The 17,075-nt window shown below is 42.7% G+C and overlaps 1 protein-coding gene across 1 annotated transcript in view; it reads left to right on the forward strand.

Annotated features, from left to right (window-relative positions):
* The window catches only part of ube3a (ubiquitin protein ligase E3A), a 58,464-nt gene that overhangs the window by 17,908 nt on the left and 23,481 nt on the right, over positions 1-17,075 (forward strand). The window contains exon 2 of the mRNA XM_055636518.1: positions 5,329-5,373. Coding sequence (XP_055492493.1) covers positions 5,329-5,373 — 45 coding nt within the window. The remainder of the gene's footprint in view (positions 1-5,328; positions 5,374-17,075) is intronic.

A 17,075-nucleotide genomic window follows, 5' to 3' on the forward strand; every position in this document is an offset into this window, starting at 1 on the left:
AATTGGCGGTGCGATGTGTACTCGCAGTGGTCGCTGGTCGTACTCCTCCACCGGGATCAGAGTCTCCGCTTGGCGACATCTACGACTATTGGTTGGGCTGGGTCTCCGACATTATTGACTGGCTACAAATCTAAGCCTAATGGGCTAGGCTTTTTCTCATTGAGTACAAGAGTTGGGACATCAATTGTATAAAATTGTGGTTGTGCTGCACTTGGAATACGGGGTACTGATTGTGGATGGTCAGCCATGATCACATTGAATGGCGGTGCTGGCTTGAAAGGCCGAATGGCCTGCTCCTGTGCCTATTGTCCAGTGTGTATAATTCTGGTGACAGGAAAAATGTGATTAACCAAGAGAGGACATGGAAAAGGTTCATAAGGGTTGCTAGATTGGAGAGGTTGAGTTTCAAGGAGAGATGGAGCAAAAAAGGCTGAGAGGTGATCTGATAGAGGTGTATAAAATTATGAAAAGCATAGGGTGGGTGGTATTACTATTTCTCATGAGGTGTCTATAAAGAGAGGGCAGATTTAAAGTAACAGAGAATTAGGTTTATAGGGCATAGGGGTAAAATTTTATTTGCGTTATTTGGTATCTGGAATGAAAACGATAGAGGGCTGGCCCAGGAATCCATTTAATATTTTCTTATATTTTTAACATAATTCAGCCTTATCACGAGAATGGTAACAACATTTAAGAGGCATCTAGGCAGTAATTGAATGAGGAAGGTTATGCAGTTCAGGAAGGCAAGTGAGGTTAGTAAAATAGGCATGATGGTCAGCATAGACTTGGTGCACCAGGAGGCCTGTTGTATTCTATACAACTCCATGACGGTAAATTGAATACATTTGATTTGCCGTAACTAATTTGAACTGGTTTAGATTTCTCTCAGGTAATCCTGTCCACTCCATAAATCTGAGCATATAATTTAATCTGGAATTTCATATTTGAGGATGGTGGCCATTCATATGAAACAGTAACACAAAAGGTAGATGTGAAATACTCGGGCACTTGGAAAAAACATAGAATGGAATGCATCCTCAACCAATACCATTTTAAAGAAAAGTATTAATACCACGTGTTTGTGGGAATTGTGCTGTTCACTTTGGGTGTTGATTTTTTTACATTTTGTACCTGTGGCTGAATTCAGAAAATAGCCACAGCATGGAATCGGGCCCCTTGGCCCACTGAGTCCACCCCAAGCATTAAGCACCTATTTTATTTTTATCCTAATCCTACCCTAACCCATTTTATTCTCTCCACACTCCAAATGTTTCCTGTCAAATTCTACGACTCATCTACCCACTATGAAGATTTTACAGTGGTAAATCAGCCCACCATCCTGTGAACATTTTAGCCATGAAATGTAATACGCTTTTTATTATTTTGGAATCCCTAATCATTCAGAATATTTGTTTTCTTAATTTCTATTGAGATTGTACACAGATAAACTACAGTGAAATATTATTAACGACTAAACTGATCAAGTTGCATTAGTTCTGGTCCAAAGAAATATTACGTATTGTAAATGGGAAGAAAAATATTTTAAAGCTTGTTAGGATTTTTTTAGTATTAGCAGGTTAAAATGTGTGCAAAGCTGGGAGCTTCTATTTTGTTATAAACCTTTTTAATTTGAAACGGTTCATGTTTGTGTGAAATTGGTAAAAATACTTTAAACATGCACATAACTGAAACATTCATTTTATCAGGAGCTGTAAATGGTTCTCTGATCTTGCACACCATGGCCTCTCCTTCAATAGCCTGCTTGAATCTTGTGATTCGTACAAACCGCTTGTGCTCACTGCTTCCTTTACGCTACTATTAATGCTTGAAACTTCATTTGCTCTGCCTGTAACTCAGAATTCAGTCTTTGAACTCGTTTTCTTCACATCTTTCTGTAAATACCCTCCTTTTATCCCTCTAATCCCATAGCGGACCAATCTTTAAATCAATTTAGGGGTCTGTTAAAGATGTATAAATGACTATAGACACAAAATGCTGGAGTAACTCAGCGGGATGGGCAGCATCTCTGGAGAGAAGAAATGGGGAACGTTTCGGGAAGGGACCCTTCTTCAGACTTGTATAAATGACGACATTGCTTTATTAGATTCAATACAAAATCATTCCATTTAAACTTTGTCATCGAGCTTTACATAGTTGAAACAGGCCCTTGGCCCTCCCAAGTCCATAAAAAACTATCAAGCATCAATTTTCATTAATCCTACTCTGATTCAATTTTTTTAGTCCCCTCCACATTTCAACTTGCCCACATGTTAACTACATTCTACTACTCATTCATTTTTAGTGGCCATTTAACTTGCCAACCTGCACACCTTTGGGATATGGGTATCTGATGAAAGTCCAAGTGGTCACAGAAAGAATGTGAAACCCCGCCCAGACAATGCCAGGATTGAACCCTATTCATTGGAGCTGTGATGTAATAGAATTGCCATCAGTGCCACTGAGCCCTGTTTCTTTCCCAATTCTCTTAACAATCTCGGAAATGTCCTTCACTTTTCACAAGGTTTTCATTTTGCATTACAACTTTTGGTCCTGTCCATATAAATCTGAGCATTAATTTAATCAGAGGGCATGAAATCATTTTTGAGGATGGTGGGCCATTTTATGAAACAGTTCCCGGAAACCGTAGATGAAACCGAAAACACCGGCCATTTTTTTCCAGGATGTCAATGCACACCAAAGCTACGCGTTTGGCGCCAAACTTGACCCGAAACGACCTTTTGTCGACCCAGGTCTGTTCTACTTTGGGTGCTGCCTCCTTTACCCGGAGACCTGGGAGAATTCTTAAAATCTGTAACATCATTGCTTAAATTTTGGCAGTGAGTTTGGAGGGCTTTATGCAAAGGGGGGGTTTTAAGGGGTAAACTTTAATTCTTAGTCCCCACACCCAAATGTTTTCGGTCAAATTCTACGACTCAGTCAATGCCTTACCGGGTTTTACAGTGCAAATCAGCCCACTATCCTGTGAACATTTTAGCCATGAAATGTAATCTGTGGCCTTTTGGAATCCCTTATCATTCTGATATTTGTTTTTGCTTAATTTCGCCGGTTGTACACAGACTAAACTATAGTGAAATGGCTGTGAACGCTCCAAATCCATCGAGTTGCCCGCAGTTCTGGTCCAAAGCCCCAGCTACGCAAATGGGAAGAGTATTTTAAAATGTTGCTTGTTAGGATGGGATTTAGTAGCGGGGAGCGGGCAATGCTGGGAGCTTCTATGTGCGGTAAACCTCCAGGGCGCGGAGGGTAAAAATCTCCCAACATTCGCGGAGCTGGGGCCGCGGGCGGCGCTGGATTTGGAGCGCCTCGCAGCCAGGGGTAGAGTTGCCTGCTTGAATCGGATTCTTCAAACCGCGCCGCCCTCACTGCTTCCTTTACGGAGCCCCCAATCCGCAATGTTGGGAGTCGCCGACCAGGTAGTCTAAGAACTAAGTTCCCCCACATCTTTCTGTAAATACCCCTCCCCACCCTCCCACCACCACCACCACCACATAAAATCCCTCCAAACTAACTGACTAACATTTATGCAATGATTTACAATGATTCCCCGGTCTCCGGGGAGGAGGCAGTCGCTCCAGACTTTTCAAGCCGCCCGCGCTACCTACCTAATCTACGCTAAAAATCTTCCATTCGGAAATCCGAAAATGTCCGAAATCCGACAAGTGTCTGGTCCCAAGGCTTTCGGATAAAAGGTTGTGCACCTGTAGTTTTTCCTTTGTGGCACTGATTTGTAGGCAGAGAGATCAGAGGCTAAGGTAACTCTTGGGTAAGTGATATGATAACTCAAAATAGACTAGAAAACGAAGACTGAAAAAGACAGCTGGCTCTGGGACAAATCAGAGTTGTGATTGTAAAATAAAATGCAAGGTCAGACTCCGTAGAGGAGACACGTGTCTACTCCATTATTTGGATGTGTTCCACAAATAGCACTTCAAATCTATTTTGTTAATCTGTTGTAATGTACTGTTGTTACCTCAGTTATTGAAGCACTTTGTCATTTTAAATACTTCCATAGAGTATGTTCAGAATTTGCATCCTTAACACAATTTACTACAATTAAAAATATAATGCATCCAAGTTTATCCTTTCATTAGGAAGATAAAATAAGTAAATAGTTTTGATTACGTTTTGTACGACTGGTACCATATGTCGTAAGTGAAAGGAGCAGAATTAGGTCTATCAAGACTATCAAGTCTATTCCTCCATTAAATCATCATCCTAACCCCATTCCCCTGCCTTCTCCCCATAACCCCTGACACCCATTCTAAACAAGAATTAGAAATCAAGGTAGTGAGATACAAATTTCATGGGTATCTGGTTGTTAGTTAGAATCAAAGGAAAATTTATTTTAGAGGACTAATTCCTGGGTCAGATTCAGAAGACTTGAGTGGAAATTGGGATGGATAAATCACATAACTGTTTGATTTTTAAACTCCTGTTCTATGAGGATAACAGAACGGTGTTTAATAAAGTGTAGAGAAGTTCAATCAAAGGTAGCCAATAAATTCCTAGTTGAGAATTAAAATCTTTCAAAACTGTATAATCTGAATTTATGTAAATGAAAATGATAAAGATCTGGAATTGTTATACTGCTTTTCTGCAGTTTGATTCTGTTACTCCCTTTAATGCATCAGTGGCATATTCTCAAATTTATATCGGAGGCATAGTTGAAATGGATTAAACAAAAGTGCGGATCATAAAATATATTCGAACATTATATATGAATTTATTTTCTCTAAAAGTTGTCTTCATTCATCACTCAAAAAATACTAGCTTTCTATTTTTTCTATTGAGGTGGGTGAGCTCTTATTTGTCCACATTGTTTTCTATCATCACTGGGAAAAAATACTAGCTTTTTATTGAAGTGGATGAGCTCTTATTTGTCCACATTGTATTCTATCTGAACATTTTACACATTTGCTGCGTCTCCCAATCAGCTAAAGCTTCTGTGCATCCTTCTTGCGTTTAGTCGTTTACTTCTGCATTACCAGCAAACATTGATTACATCATTCTTGGCCTCTTCCACCAAACCCTGAAGACTTGCAAGATATTTAATTTAATTAACATTTCATTATTTCAAAGTATCAATTCTGTTGTCTGTTAAGGTCCCACATTAACTTGTGTAAATCCCTTACTTATTACTTGCTTGCAATCTGTTTACATTTCTTGCTGGTCTACTCTTGTTTTCTCCTTTCTCATCTCTTATACATTTTAAACTAAATTGTTGATCTTTTCTGTAACAAGTTGCATGTTGGTTATTTTAAAGAAATGCAGTGTGCTCTGTGGTAACATTATTTCTTTTAATTACAGTAAACAGGGAGAACCTTTGGCTGAAAACCGCACAGCGAGCCGAATGTGAGTATCGTTGCATTTTAACATACTGTTTCTAAGCTGCTGCTTCAGGATATTTTCATGTAGTCAGAGGCACCTGTCATTGTTTCAATCCAGGCCTGAAATCAGGAACTTATTTAATCACCTTTTGCACATTTAAAAATAAATTATAGATGTTTAAAAGAATATAATGAGCTAATTGAGACCTTTAATGCCCCTTAGGTTTGCTCTGCTATTCAATGTTATAACTGGTACAATGGTACAGCACTATTATTGTCACGTGCCGAGGTACAGTGAAAATCTTTTTTTGCGTACAGTTCAGTAATTTTATACTATACATAAGCACATTTTAGATTCCTTGCAGGTATCGGAATAGTACACAGACAGAGTCGCCAGGTTCGGTGCCATTTTCAAGTCCAAGTTGTGATAAGTGCAGAACTTCTAACCTGGCCATAAAAGCCAATTGTCCTGGCGATGTTGCAGGGTTGGCCTGGCCAATCGTCCTCCATTGCTGCTCCGTGCTACTGCTGGTCATGTCTAGTCCGCGCTCCACCTCTGAGAGTGCCGCTGACTTCCGCAGCCGGTCCGCTTACAATTCCAAGTCCAAAAATATTTCTAACGTATGTTCAACAGTCACAAAGGTCTGTTCAGGTAGAGAGGTGCAAAAATTCCCAACCCCCTTGTGTAACATCTTCTCATCTAGTGGGCTCATTATTCTGAGTCAAAATCCTCTGGTTTAAGATTCTATTGCCAAGGGAACACTCCTTTTCTACAAAGCATGCCCTCTGGTTACGTAATCACATTGTAAGACAATTGCCTTCACCCAAAAACCAATATAGTGAACCGTGATTGCACTTTATTTTATCTATTTTTAGTCATGTGTTAAACAGACATCACTTAATTAAACCATATATAATTGCAGTTTATCCCCCCCTCCCACCCTATTATGCTTCTGCTATCTTGTCCACCCACTCAGGATCTCCATGTTGTCTTGTAAGCATTTTACAATACCGTCACAGCTATTTTTCATTTGGCTTTGTATTGAGAGGAAGCTTGTATATGCTCTAGCCATTTTTAGAATTCATTATTATGTGTGCTAACCTGGTATCAATTGAGTACCTAAACCAATTTTCCAAAATACATCTTTCCTGCTAGTTGTATCTGCAAAAAAAAACAACTTAATTTACCAGACATGGTGTTCGTTTTATAGAATACTGATCACATTTTCTATATTCCCTGTTTCTTGTTTGTCGTACGATCATGCTGAAGTCATTGCCCTTGATTAAGGAACATTGCTCACAACAGCAATATGATGAGGTTAATTTTAATATTGATTTTGCATGCAAAAATCCTACTGTTCACCGTCATCAGGGGGAGCATTACATCCTTTTGTTTTTGCAGAAAATGATTAAGAAGTTTTTTTTAACAATTATTGTATGCGAGAGAGAATATCTTAATAGTTATAAATGTGCCAAAATAGCCAACTTAAGCAAGTAAATAAATGTGATAAAGGCACATGACCTCACTGAGTCAGGAATTTGTTTGATTATATATTTAACAGGAATCATAGTACAATAATAAATGGCAAAACCACATTTAGCTATTTCATCGTGGTTCTGTGTTGTGTGAAGCGTTTTAAAAAGGTTTGAAACGAGGATAAAATATTTTGCACATCCTGCCACGTCATTCAAATAGATCATATTTCCTTTGATATTTTCTTTAAAATTCACACAATTTTGATAGTAAATTTTTCTTTTTCCAAGCTTAAGTACATTTTCGGAGAACTTTGTACTAAGCCTTTGTATGGATTAGTTCATGATATCGCTTCTGGGTGGCCTAGCTCAAAGTTGAAGGTCATTTCATAAGTGATAGGAACAGATTTAGGCCATTCGGCCCATCGTGTCTACTCCGCCTTTCAATCATGGCTGATCTATGTCTCCCTCTCAACCCCATTCTCCTGCCTTCTCCCCGTACTAATCAAGAATCTATTTCTGCTTTCAAGATATCTATTGACTTGGCCTCCACAACCTTCTGTGGCAAAGAATTTCACAGATTCACCATCCTGTAACTAAAGAGATTTCTCCTCATCTCCTTCCTAAAGGAACGTCTTTTAATTCTGATGCTATGTCCTCTAGTCCTAGACTCCCACTTCACGTGATTGCAACCTTCACGTGGTCCGCCCTGTTTCGACTAATGCAATCAACTAGACGTGCACAAACAGAAGATCAAATAGAACAAGTTGTCCTACAACTTTAAGCTGTGCATGCCACACGAAAGAAGAAGACTAATGGAAACATCCTCTGCACATCCACTCTATCCGAGCCTTTCACTGTTATGCTCCTTATTTTGAAGTCCCATGACAGACCAAATAGATTCATAACATAGAAACTGCCTTGCCCCACTGAAGTCTAAAGTAGTATTGTAAACTTGCTTAAATTAAGTTGATATCCTCAAACCCACAACCTGACGCAATGTAACCAAGTTTGCCAAGCAGGATACATAGTTGCAAAAATAGCCCATGAAAGCCTTCACTTGCTGCCCCCTCTTCACTTTCAAGTTTCTGTCCTATAGGACCAGCCTGTTGATAACATCTTAAACCAGATGTGATCTGTCACTTTTAGTGTTTTTGCTTCATACTGGGATGGCTGAAATTCATTACCATAGGGGTTTCCAGTGCAGCTGTTGCATTTAATTGGAAACATTTTTGGTGGACGCATGGCAAAGTTGAATTTTTTAAAGTGCCACAAATATTTTCAAAGAACTTTATAAATAGTAGTACAGCAGGACTTAAGAACACAAATTGTGATAAAAGTTAATATCACTCGTTTTCTTTTCATTACTCCCATGGGTACTTATCTACGGAACATAAAATAGCAAACTATTTTTGGACTGGATCAGTATATTTCATTGCAGTTTTCTTCATGATTCATAGACCACTTGGACTTCACTACAATAGCCCACCAGTCCCCTAGTAGTTGGGCTGTATATTGAAATTGATAAACCTCTGATAATTAAAACCGTTTAAGTGAAATGACTACTTAAGCTCAAGTGAAATTACTTGTTGATATAAATTCTGCTTGGCAAAAAATTCTATTTTAATAATGTTTCTCCAAATAACCAGAATGTTTGTATTTGGCAGTGCTGTTATACCCCTATTAGTCTTCCAGCTATAAAGGGCTGAGTTGAAACGGGGACCTGTGTCACTTGTATGGTTATGATGACATATTGAGAATAAATACTTCCCTTCTTTAACCAAGACAAAGGAGAAAATGACAGAAAGGTTTAATCTGAGTGTGCATGAGGTGTTGCACTTTGGGAGATCAAATGTAAGGGTAAACTATACAGTAAACTATACAGTAAACGAGATATTGAAAGACATAGGTATACACAAGAGGAATGAGGGCATAATAGCAAGAGTCGCACTTGAGCAAACGTGCTGAAGAGGATTGTGTAGGTTTGAGAACACACATGAGTCCGAGGGAGAAGAAAACTAAGCAAAACTTGTATAGTCAACAAGGTGGAAGCACTAATTGGTTGAAAGAAGTCACTGAGGAAGGAGTGTTTGCAAAAGCAAGTGGCAAGCAGAGAACAGGCTAAAGTGTGAAAGGACAAATTATTGTCACCATTAACAATTTGTCCCTCATCTTTAGAGATGTTATCGTATCCCAGGCAGATGAATTAATTGATTTGGATATTATTATGTGCAATCAATCTTAATGATGCACTGCCTTATTAACATATAGTCGCAGAAACTTGTATTCAGTTTTGCAGAATTTTCACTCAACAATATCTGGTGTGCAACTGCCTGCATGAACAAGAGTACAGGACAATAGGAGCAGACTACCAGATCTTCAAGCCACTGCTGCCATTGAATTTGATGGGTCTAGTCTATCCCAACCCTCAATACCATCATCTTATGTGAGCTGTGTTACCTACACATAATTGCTCAGGGTATTGGGAACTTCAGTGTAGTCACACAAACTGATCTTTATATTTACATGTGCAATGCTTAATAAAATGTTCATATTCTGTAACAGTTATCACCTCTTGCTATCCCCACCCCCATTCATGTGTTTTTCATAAGTAGCAAAAATAAATCCCTATCCTTCGGTATTTTTCGCAGTAAAATAAATTTTACGATCTGCAGTCACGGTGAATAATGGCAAACCTTTTACTAAAAAACAGGTTAATTTTTTAAAATAAATGTATGAATATAGACCATAGCAAAAAATGTATACAAATAGCTTGCGAATTATTATTGGAATATGTTGCTGGAAATATGAAGACCAAGCTTCAGTGAAGAACGTGTAAAATTTCAAAATTATTAATATCGTCTCATATGGTGACATCAGTTTGAATTGTTTTGAAGAAAGCATGTTTGTAAGGATTATTACAGACTTGCTAAACACCACTGGACAAATAGCAATTTTCAAAGGAATCGCTCTTATTAAGGGAAAGGTACCTTAATCACTTTTGAAACGTTCAGTAGCTTTCATCAGTCCAATGGGGCAGTTATCAAAGCAGTATTTCCCCTGCCCCCCCCCCCCCCCCCCCCCCCTCTCCCAATAGTGTAATAAGTCCGTTGGCTAGAATTGGTATTTCACTCTGGACAAATTATATATTTTAAAATCGCCTGAGACAGTATAGCAGAGGCACATTAACCAGGCCCTTAATTTTCTTCATGTACTAATTCTTTGTGAACAATGAAGAGGGCAATCCAGGCACTCTCTGTATATTTGGAGAGCAGATCAGCTATAAATGAGAACATAATTTTAATAAGCCAGTTCGGTATTCTGAAAAACGCAAAGATTTGGCAAAGGTCATTTGAGAATTAAAAAAAGCGAACGGGGTGCCTGGTAGTGGGAGAGAGCGGAGTGTAACAGCGAGAGAGAGAGGGGGGTAGATGCGAGTGGGAGACGAACAAACGGAGTTGAAAACTCTAGCGGGGGGGGGGGAAAATGAAATCAAACTGAAAAAAAATAGTGACCAGGAAACAAACTGGATACAAAGTACTAGGAGGGTCATACGGAATTGGAGGCAGGGGAACAGAGGAGAAAGCTATCCAGTATACTCAACCCTGTGCAGGCGGCGAGGGGGATCAAAAAAGATGAGGTGAGCATCGACAATAGCCGCGGGAATCATACGTTGCCGCTCTACTGCCTGCCTGAGTTGTGTCGCACACGTTGACAATCTCGACGGCACTTGCACCTTCCCCCCCGCGGGGAGGAAGGTCTTAAGGGAATATGCTGCCTCATAAGAGGGAGGGAGTCCAGGGAGGCTATACTAAAGAAAGACTGAGGACCAACATACTGGACGAAGCGGGGCAACAAGATGTTGGATACGACCGAGACCGCGATCTAGTCAGATTGGCGCAGCTCAAAAACAATCTTCGAACAATAATCTACTGCCCTGGTGTATGCCGCCGAGGGTCCTAGCGGCTAGAAGATAATACGATGACTACAGGACTGAAATTGGACATATGTGTCGAAACTTTAAAGGGGGGTACAATTGGATCCACCCAGTCTCTTCAAAACGCTGGTGTCCCGAGGCCCAGCGAGGTGGTGATACAGGACGGAGCTCAGGTTAAACAACAATCAAGGGGATCTCAACGCGTGTGTATGTGTCTGATTGGGGGGGTTGGCTCTGACACGAGAGACACCTTAGGTAAGGGGGGAAGTACGATGCACGGCTAGCCCTCAGAATAGATCAGACCCCCAAAGGCCGGAACCGGACTGTGGCCAACAAAAAATGATACCTCGTGTTGGGGGTGTCAGCTGAAAGGGAAAAGGACCGGAGTCGATTAGTATCCATGAAGACGATCGCGCGTAAACGGACATGATGTCGGCCCAGCCTGCAAGAACCACCGCATGAGAGGGTGACGGCAAGCTACGAGTCCCGAAAGCTACACACTCACCTGTCCGAAGACAACACAGAGCAAAACGAAACAGAAGGATGTGCAGAGTCATAGAGCTGTGAGAGTTGGAGGTGTGCCCACTCGCCAGCTCGCTCTTCTCGCTTCCGAGCCGCCTGCGGATCCGGAGCTAGCCAAGTCGGCTAAACGCTGCACGTGTGCTGGCCTGCATTGCTGCTGAAGTCAAATGACCTTTGCAACAGTTGAGGACGGGGGCCCACAATCTGACAAACTCGCAGAAAGTGAAACATATCTGAGCCCTGGAGGTGCCGGAAAAAAGGGCGAGAATGGACGAAGGGAGAGGAGAGAAAAAAAGAGAAAGGGGGGAATGCACCGGGAAACCGGCGCAATGGGGGGTGATAACCAGGAAACTGGAAATTTAGAGAAGTAGTAACTAGGGGGAAGGCAGGCACGCCATGTACGATAGCTGGGATGCCGTAGATGTGAGAGCAGCGAAGGAGGTCATGCACCCAGTGGTGAATCAAGAACGTGGGCACTAGCCGTGCGGTGGCGGCCACCCTGATTTGGCCCATAGCGGCAAACCTAGAGTGCAAACCAGGTACCGGTGTGGAGCGACAGAAGGGGTTGTGAGAGTGACGCGGGCGACGGTAGGGCTGGGGAAATGATGAGAGTGGGGAGTATTCTTCATCCCGAGATAGCTCTCATCAAGAGAAGATCCCTGTCCTTGAATCCCCGAACTCAAAAATATCGATGATTAAAAAATGAGCGATTGTTGATATTTAGGGGTTGTCAGGGAAAGGTGTGTGAAAGTCGATAGTGGGATACTTGAAAAATGGTATGGCAGGATTTAAACAAGAGAAGGTTAATGTTGCATCATCAGCATTTACTGTCGCAGGTTGTTACAAGCACATAATCATGAACTTAATCACGCGTGGGGTGGCGGTAAATTGTATGAATCCAAGAAAAAGAAGTTACACATGCACTTTGATATGGTTAGTATGGGTGGGTTGTGTAGAAAAGTAGATGGTGTCCACTAAGGGAGTGATCTAACCTTTGATATGAGTCTATAGTGAAGAGGATAAAGTGGTAAATCCACAATAGTGGTAACAATTTCTGTTTTAAGGCTTACCCTGCGAAAACACATATGTGCGTTACAGCCCTAAGGGTGGGGATGAACAGCCGGAAGTACTGACACCTGCCGAATGAAATGTCCTAAAAGCTGCGGGAATAAATTGACAGAATAAGCCGGGATCTGGTGTGTCAGTAAATAAATAACAGATAATGTTTCGTCGTGAATATCTCAACCCGTGTGCAATGAGAAGCAGAAAGGGGGACAAACTATAGAAAGGGTGACATGCCGTTGTGGTGTCCAACTCTTCGTATCAACACAGTAGACAGGGAAAAAAAATCGCAAAATACAACAAATGCACAATATGAGGTACGTGGCAAAGCCCCAGGGCGATTCTGCGAGTGTCATAACAGAGATCAGTTTGCTAGAACAACATAAAACACTGGCGAGGGGCCAGGGAGATCGACAAAGAGAAGTGGGAAACAGGTAAGACTTTCAGGGGGGAAAAGGGTCAAGATAAAAATGTCAGGCATGCAACTGTGTGAATCCGCGAACATCAATAGAAGATATGCATCTCAGACGAAATCTGACGGGGGAGGCAGATTCATTCATACAACATGGAAAACAGACAAACTACTAAAAAAACGAGTACAATGTCAAGCCAGAGGGGGTCGATGCAAGGGTGTCTCCAACAGAAGTCATGCATATAGTTGGGAGTTGACAGGAAATGAGGAGGCACCATTTACAATAGAATGTTAGCAACATCGGACTAGTGAGTCGCATTTGTCACCTGCAGCTGTACAAGTCTCCCGGCAGAGTCGGGTTCTGAACGATCCGGAACGGGACTCGATGGGGTGTGGGCATGGCCTGTAATGGATTTGTGCCATGTCTCCCCGCGAAGGCCGGGCCGGACAAACGCGTACTGAGAGGCCTGTTCCGCGCCGAGGGAAGACAGTGCGTGCACATTAATGGCAACGAAACTCTGCCGAGCGAGCCAGAGAGTGTCCCTGACACATGCAGGGTGGGGTAGGTACAATGGTTAATAAATGTAGCGGTTGGGGGGGTATAAAATTAGTAAGACACCTAGAGTAATGTGGTAAAATGAATGATGGTGGATGATGAAGGAACTCGTGTGTTGAGTGTTCGAGGGAAAGGACCACTCACTCGAATGCAATGACACGGAAGTGTGGACGAACCGGGGAGGGTAGCCTGTTGGTGGCGAAGACCGATGGTCTGAGGGTGCTCAGAGCTACACACTATCTGGAGATATTGGATGACTGGCGCCCTGCGTTTGCGGAGGGGGCCACGGCAGAGGTTGTCTGCACTGGCTGCGCCCGCCAGGGACACTGTAAAATAGCCACGATTCAATGAGTCCCAGAGTTGTCAGGGGCCGTGAAGGCGTCTACCCAGCTCCACCAGGGGTACGTAGTGAACACGCAGTGAGGCGTCAAACACAATGACAGTGATGCGGGCCTGTGGTATGCTGTCTGGTACCAACACCACACAGGCTGCGTGTATGCCTATGCGTACGAACCCAAAAAACGAGTGGGGCGGGAGTGTGAAAAGGGTGGAGGGGCGACTGACAATGTGCGTGAAAGAGGGCTGCGGAGAGTCAGAACGCCCTCTAAACGGGAGCTGGATTACGCAGGGCGGGCAACAAAGGGCGCCCTGGTGTAGAACTAACGGAGTACCAGGTACGTGTGTGCACGTGTAAAAATGGGGGAGCCTAGACGTGTGGTTAATGTGGTGGGGGCAGAAACGAGTGTGAGAGAAAGTTTCAGGGGGAGGGAGGGGTGTGTGGCGGTGTAAGGGGGGATCAAATGTGTCCAGCGGGTGGAGGTATGACAACCGCTAGAACTCATAGTGTGGGAATTGAAACCGATAAAAGCGACATAAGGATGTCGCATGCCTACGGGAGCGAGGGCTAGACTGTAGTGAGCGGTGGATAGGCAATCATGCGCCGCGTGTACACTGGGTTGTTAGTGCCTTGGACGAGGGAATGTGTTGTCAGAGGGTATGTCATAAAGATGTGCCTTACCTAATGTGGGGAGACGGAAATTGCACATCAACCTGTGGATGAACGTGTACAAAAACAGGCTGACGTTGCAACAAGGCAAATAGATAGTGGGTGAGTAGATAACACATGGGGCTAGATGCAAAGACAGAGGACATGTGGGGCAAAGGTGGGGGCGGGAAGTCTGGAAAGACTTAATACAGGGTGCGGGGGTTCGTCACACATATGGCACATTGTTGCGTCTATCAGTAGTGTGGGTCGAGCAGGTCTGTCCGCTGTATCTATTAGTAGGGAGCGCTGGACGGGGCAAGCCGGGAGGAAGGGGGTTGGACTTGACGGGGAGGAAAGAAAGTTGGGAGGACCAGACAGTGCGAGGCAGCACGTGGATACGTAACGAAGAAGTGGCAAGAAGATGGAACAGAAAACGAAGATGATGTGGTATCTGGGCGAAGAGGATAAGGATGGTTAACGTGGAAAAAGAAGCGGGGCGGGGCGGCGCTCTGTATAACGACTTGCCAACCCATGGGCTCAACACAGAGTAGATTGTTCCGCAAAAGAGCGGACAAGAAAGACGGTTTGACAGGCGATAGGATAAATACACGGGGCTTCGGAAGAGAGGTTAAAGGGGGTGTGCATTGGGGGGGAGGGGTGCTGGAGAAGCTTCGACACAGATGGGGAGCATAGTGTTTCAGAGCATGGCCGGAACGGTGGATAAAGTGTTATTATAGAGGGTGGATTCTATTGTAGAAGTGACCCATTGAGGTGACGTTTAGCTGGCGTTGATGCATTCCTTGGTAGTTCAGATGAAAGGCCAGGTGTGGTTTTTGCCACCCATGTTAACGCCGCGACAAGTTCCATATCCGCTGAGGAAGCACATCCTCCACGTTATGACCAAAAAAGCCAGATCCGAAAATGGAGTATCTGAATTTGGTTATATCTAATGTATGCAGTACACAGAGTAGTCTCTGTGGTGCAAGGAAAATTTTCGTTATTTTACAAAAAGCAAAAGGGGGGTCAGGAGATAAAGAAAGCATGCAAGATGGCTGGTATTAAAATCGAAGATAGGGCACACAGGCACCATCCTTTGGACGAGAAGGAATGGGTGAAGCTGTTCGGGGTCAGGGGAAAATATTCAGATCTGATGTCAAGGGATTAGTGGACGCATTACCAGAAAATAAAAATGTTGCCGGGAAAAAGTAAGACTGGTCTAGATTGGAAATATAGTAACCGGCAGGTATGGGATGGAGGGAAAGACTTGCGTCCTCTTGTGGTTTAGAGGAGATCAACGTGTTCCATACCGAGTCTCTGGCGTGTAGCTACCCAAGCAGAAAAATATGAGGTGCTGGGAGTTCCCTTGATGCAACAAGCCATTGCGCGTGACAATGAAGGAGGCCAAGAGCGGAAAAGGTGCAGGAGTAAATGGGGGGAGAGAGTGGTAAAAAATTGGTGAGGCAAATTCTGGAGATCATCAAGTAGGTTAGGGACATGAGCAGAAGCAACCGGTGTGTTCAGCAACAAAGACGTCGCGATCCTGCGGTTGGTCTCGACCCTGAGTCTATGACCAGAGAGAGGCCTGGCACAACTAAGGACATTGTATACATCAGTGACCGATTCAGATTCAATCTTTATGCAGTCGGGAACCCAGTACAGGAGTCAACGAAAGTGGATGAAAGAGGTTGGCGGATTTTGCACAGAATCGAAGTCAGAGACCTCTCAAGGGGTATGATTCCTGTGGTATCTTAATATCAGATAACAAGGATCGTTCAGACAGTCATCAAGTCGGGCATCTTAGTGGGGATTAAAACAATCGTAAAATACCATACATCCGACCAGGTGTGAAGCTCATAATTCGATATTTACAGGATGTAATGGGATTGGACCAGATTGACGAGAATTGACTGCATATGGTTTGGAATATTCGCACTGAAATCTTTACTAAATCATTTGTCCAGAGCCATTGTCATAATCCCCAAGGGGCATACACTGGCACCCAGAGACACCTTGTGGATGCAGTATTTATTTTAGAACGTACTTTTTTTAAGAGAATTCTTGTGTAACCGATTGGGTAAAGCATTCAACTTTATGTCAGTGTACAGTACAGAGACAACGAAAAGTAGTTGAGGCTGGCGGAGCTGCAAGTGAACCTCTGCCTCAATTTATCCTGTGCATTCAATATCAGATACACATCGTTCAGACAGTCATCATTAAGTCGGTCATCTCCAAAATCGTAAAATACAATAATCCGACATGGTCGATAATTCGATATTTACAGGATGTAAGGGATTGTCAGATTGACGAGAATTGACTGCATATGTTTGGAAGCACTGCATGCTTTATAAATCATTTGTCATTTTGTTCATAATCCCCAAGGGCAGTACCTGGCAGAAACCCTGTGCAGTATTTTATTTTATATTTTTTTAACGTGTAACTTAACTCGTGAAGGAATTGTGATCCAGAATAAGTCCAAATTAATCATTTCACTTCTGCCTTAAAAGCTGGGCAGCCAGTTTCTGTGAGTATGTCCTGTGATTGTAATTGGATTGGATACTGGATACTGCGACATGCTGCAGTAAATAATTGCAATTATACTTCAAAAGGATGGTAACACGTTTTATGCCAATTCTTGGACAGAATGACATCCACATTGTTTGTTCCCTGCAATTATTCTAGTCAAGCCCTCTTTACCAATTGGAAAACTGCTACAAGTTGCATGTGCCGATGGAAATAATGACGTTAAATATCAATTAACAAGTTTTTTTAATTGTGCATTT

This window comes from Leucoraja erinacea, chromosome 6 (genome assembly GCF_028641065.1).
Source record: "Leucoraja erinacea ecotype New England chromosome 6, Leri_hhj_1, whole genome shotgun sequence".
Taxonomy (NCBI): Eukaryota; Metazoa; Chordata; class Chondrichthyes; order Rajiformes; family Rajidae; genus Leucoraja; species Leucoraja erinaceus.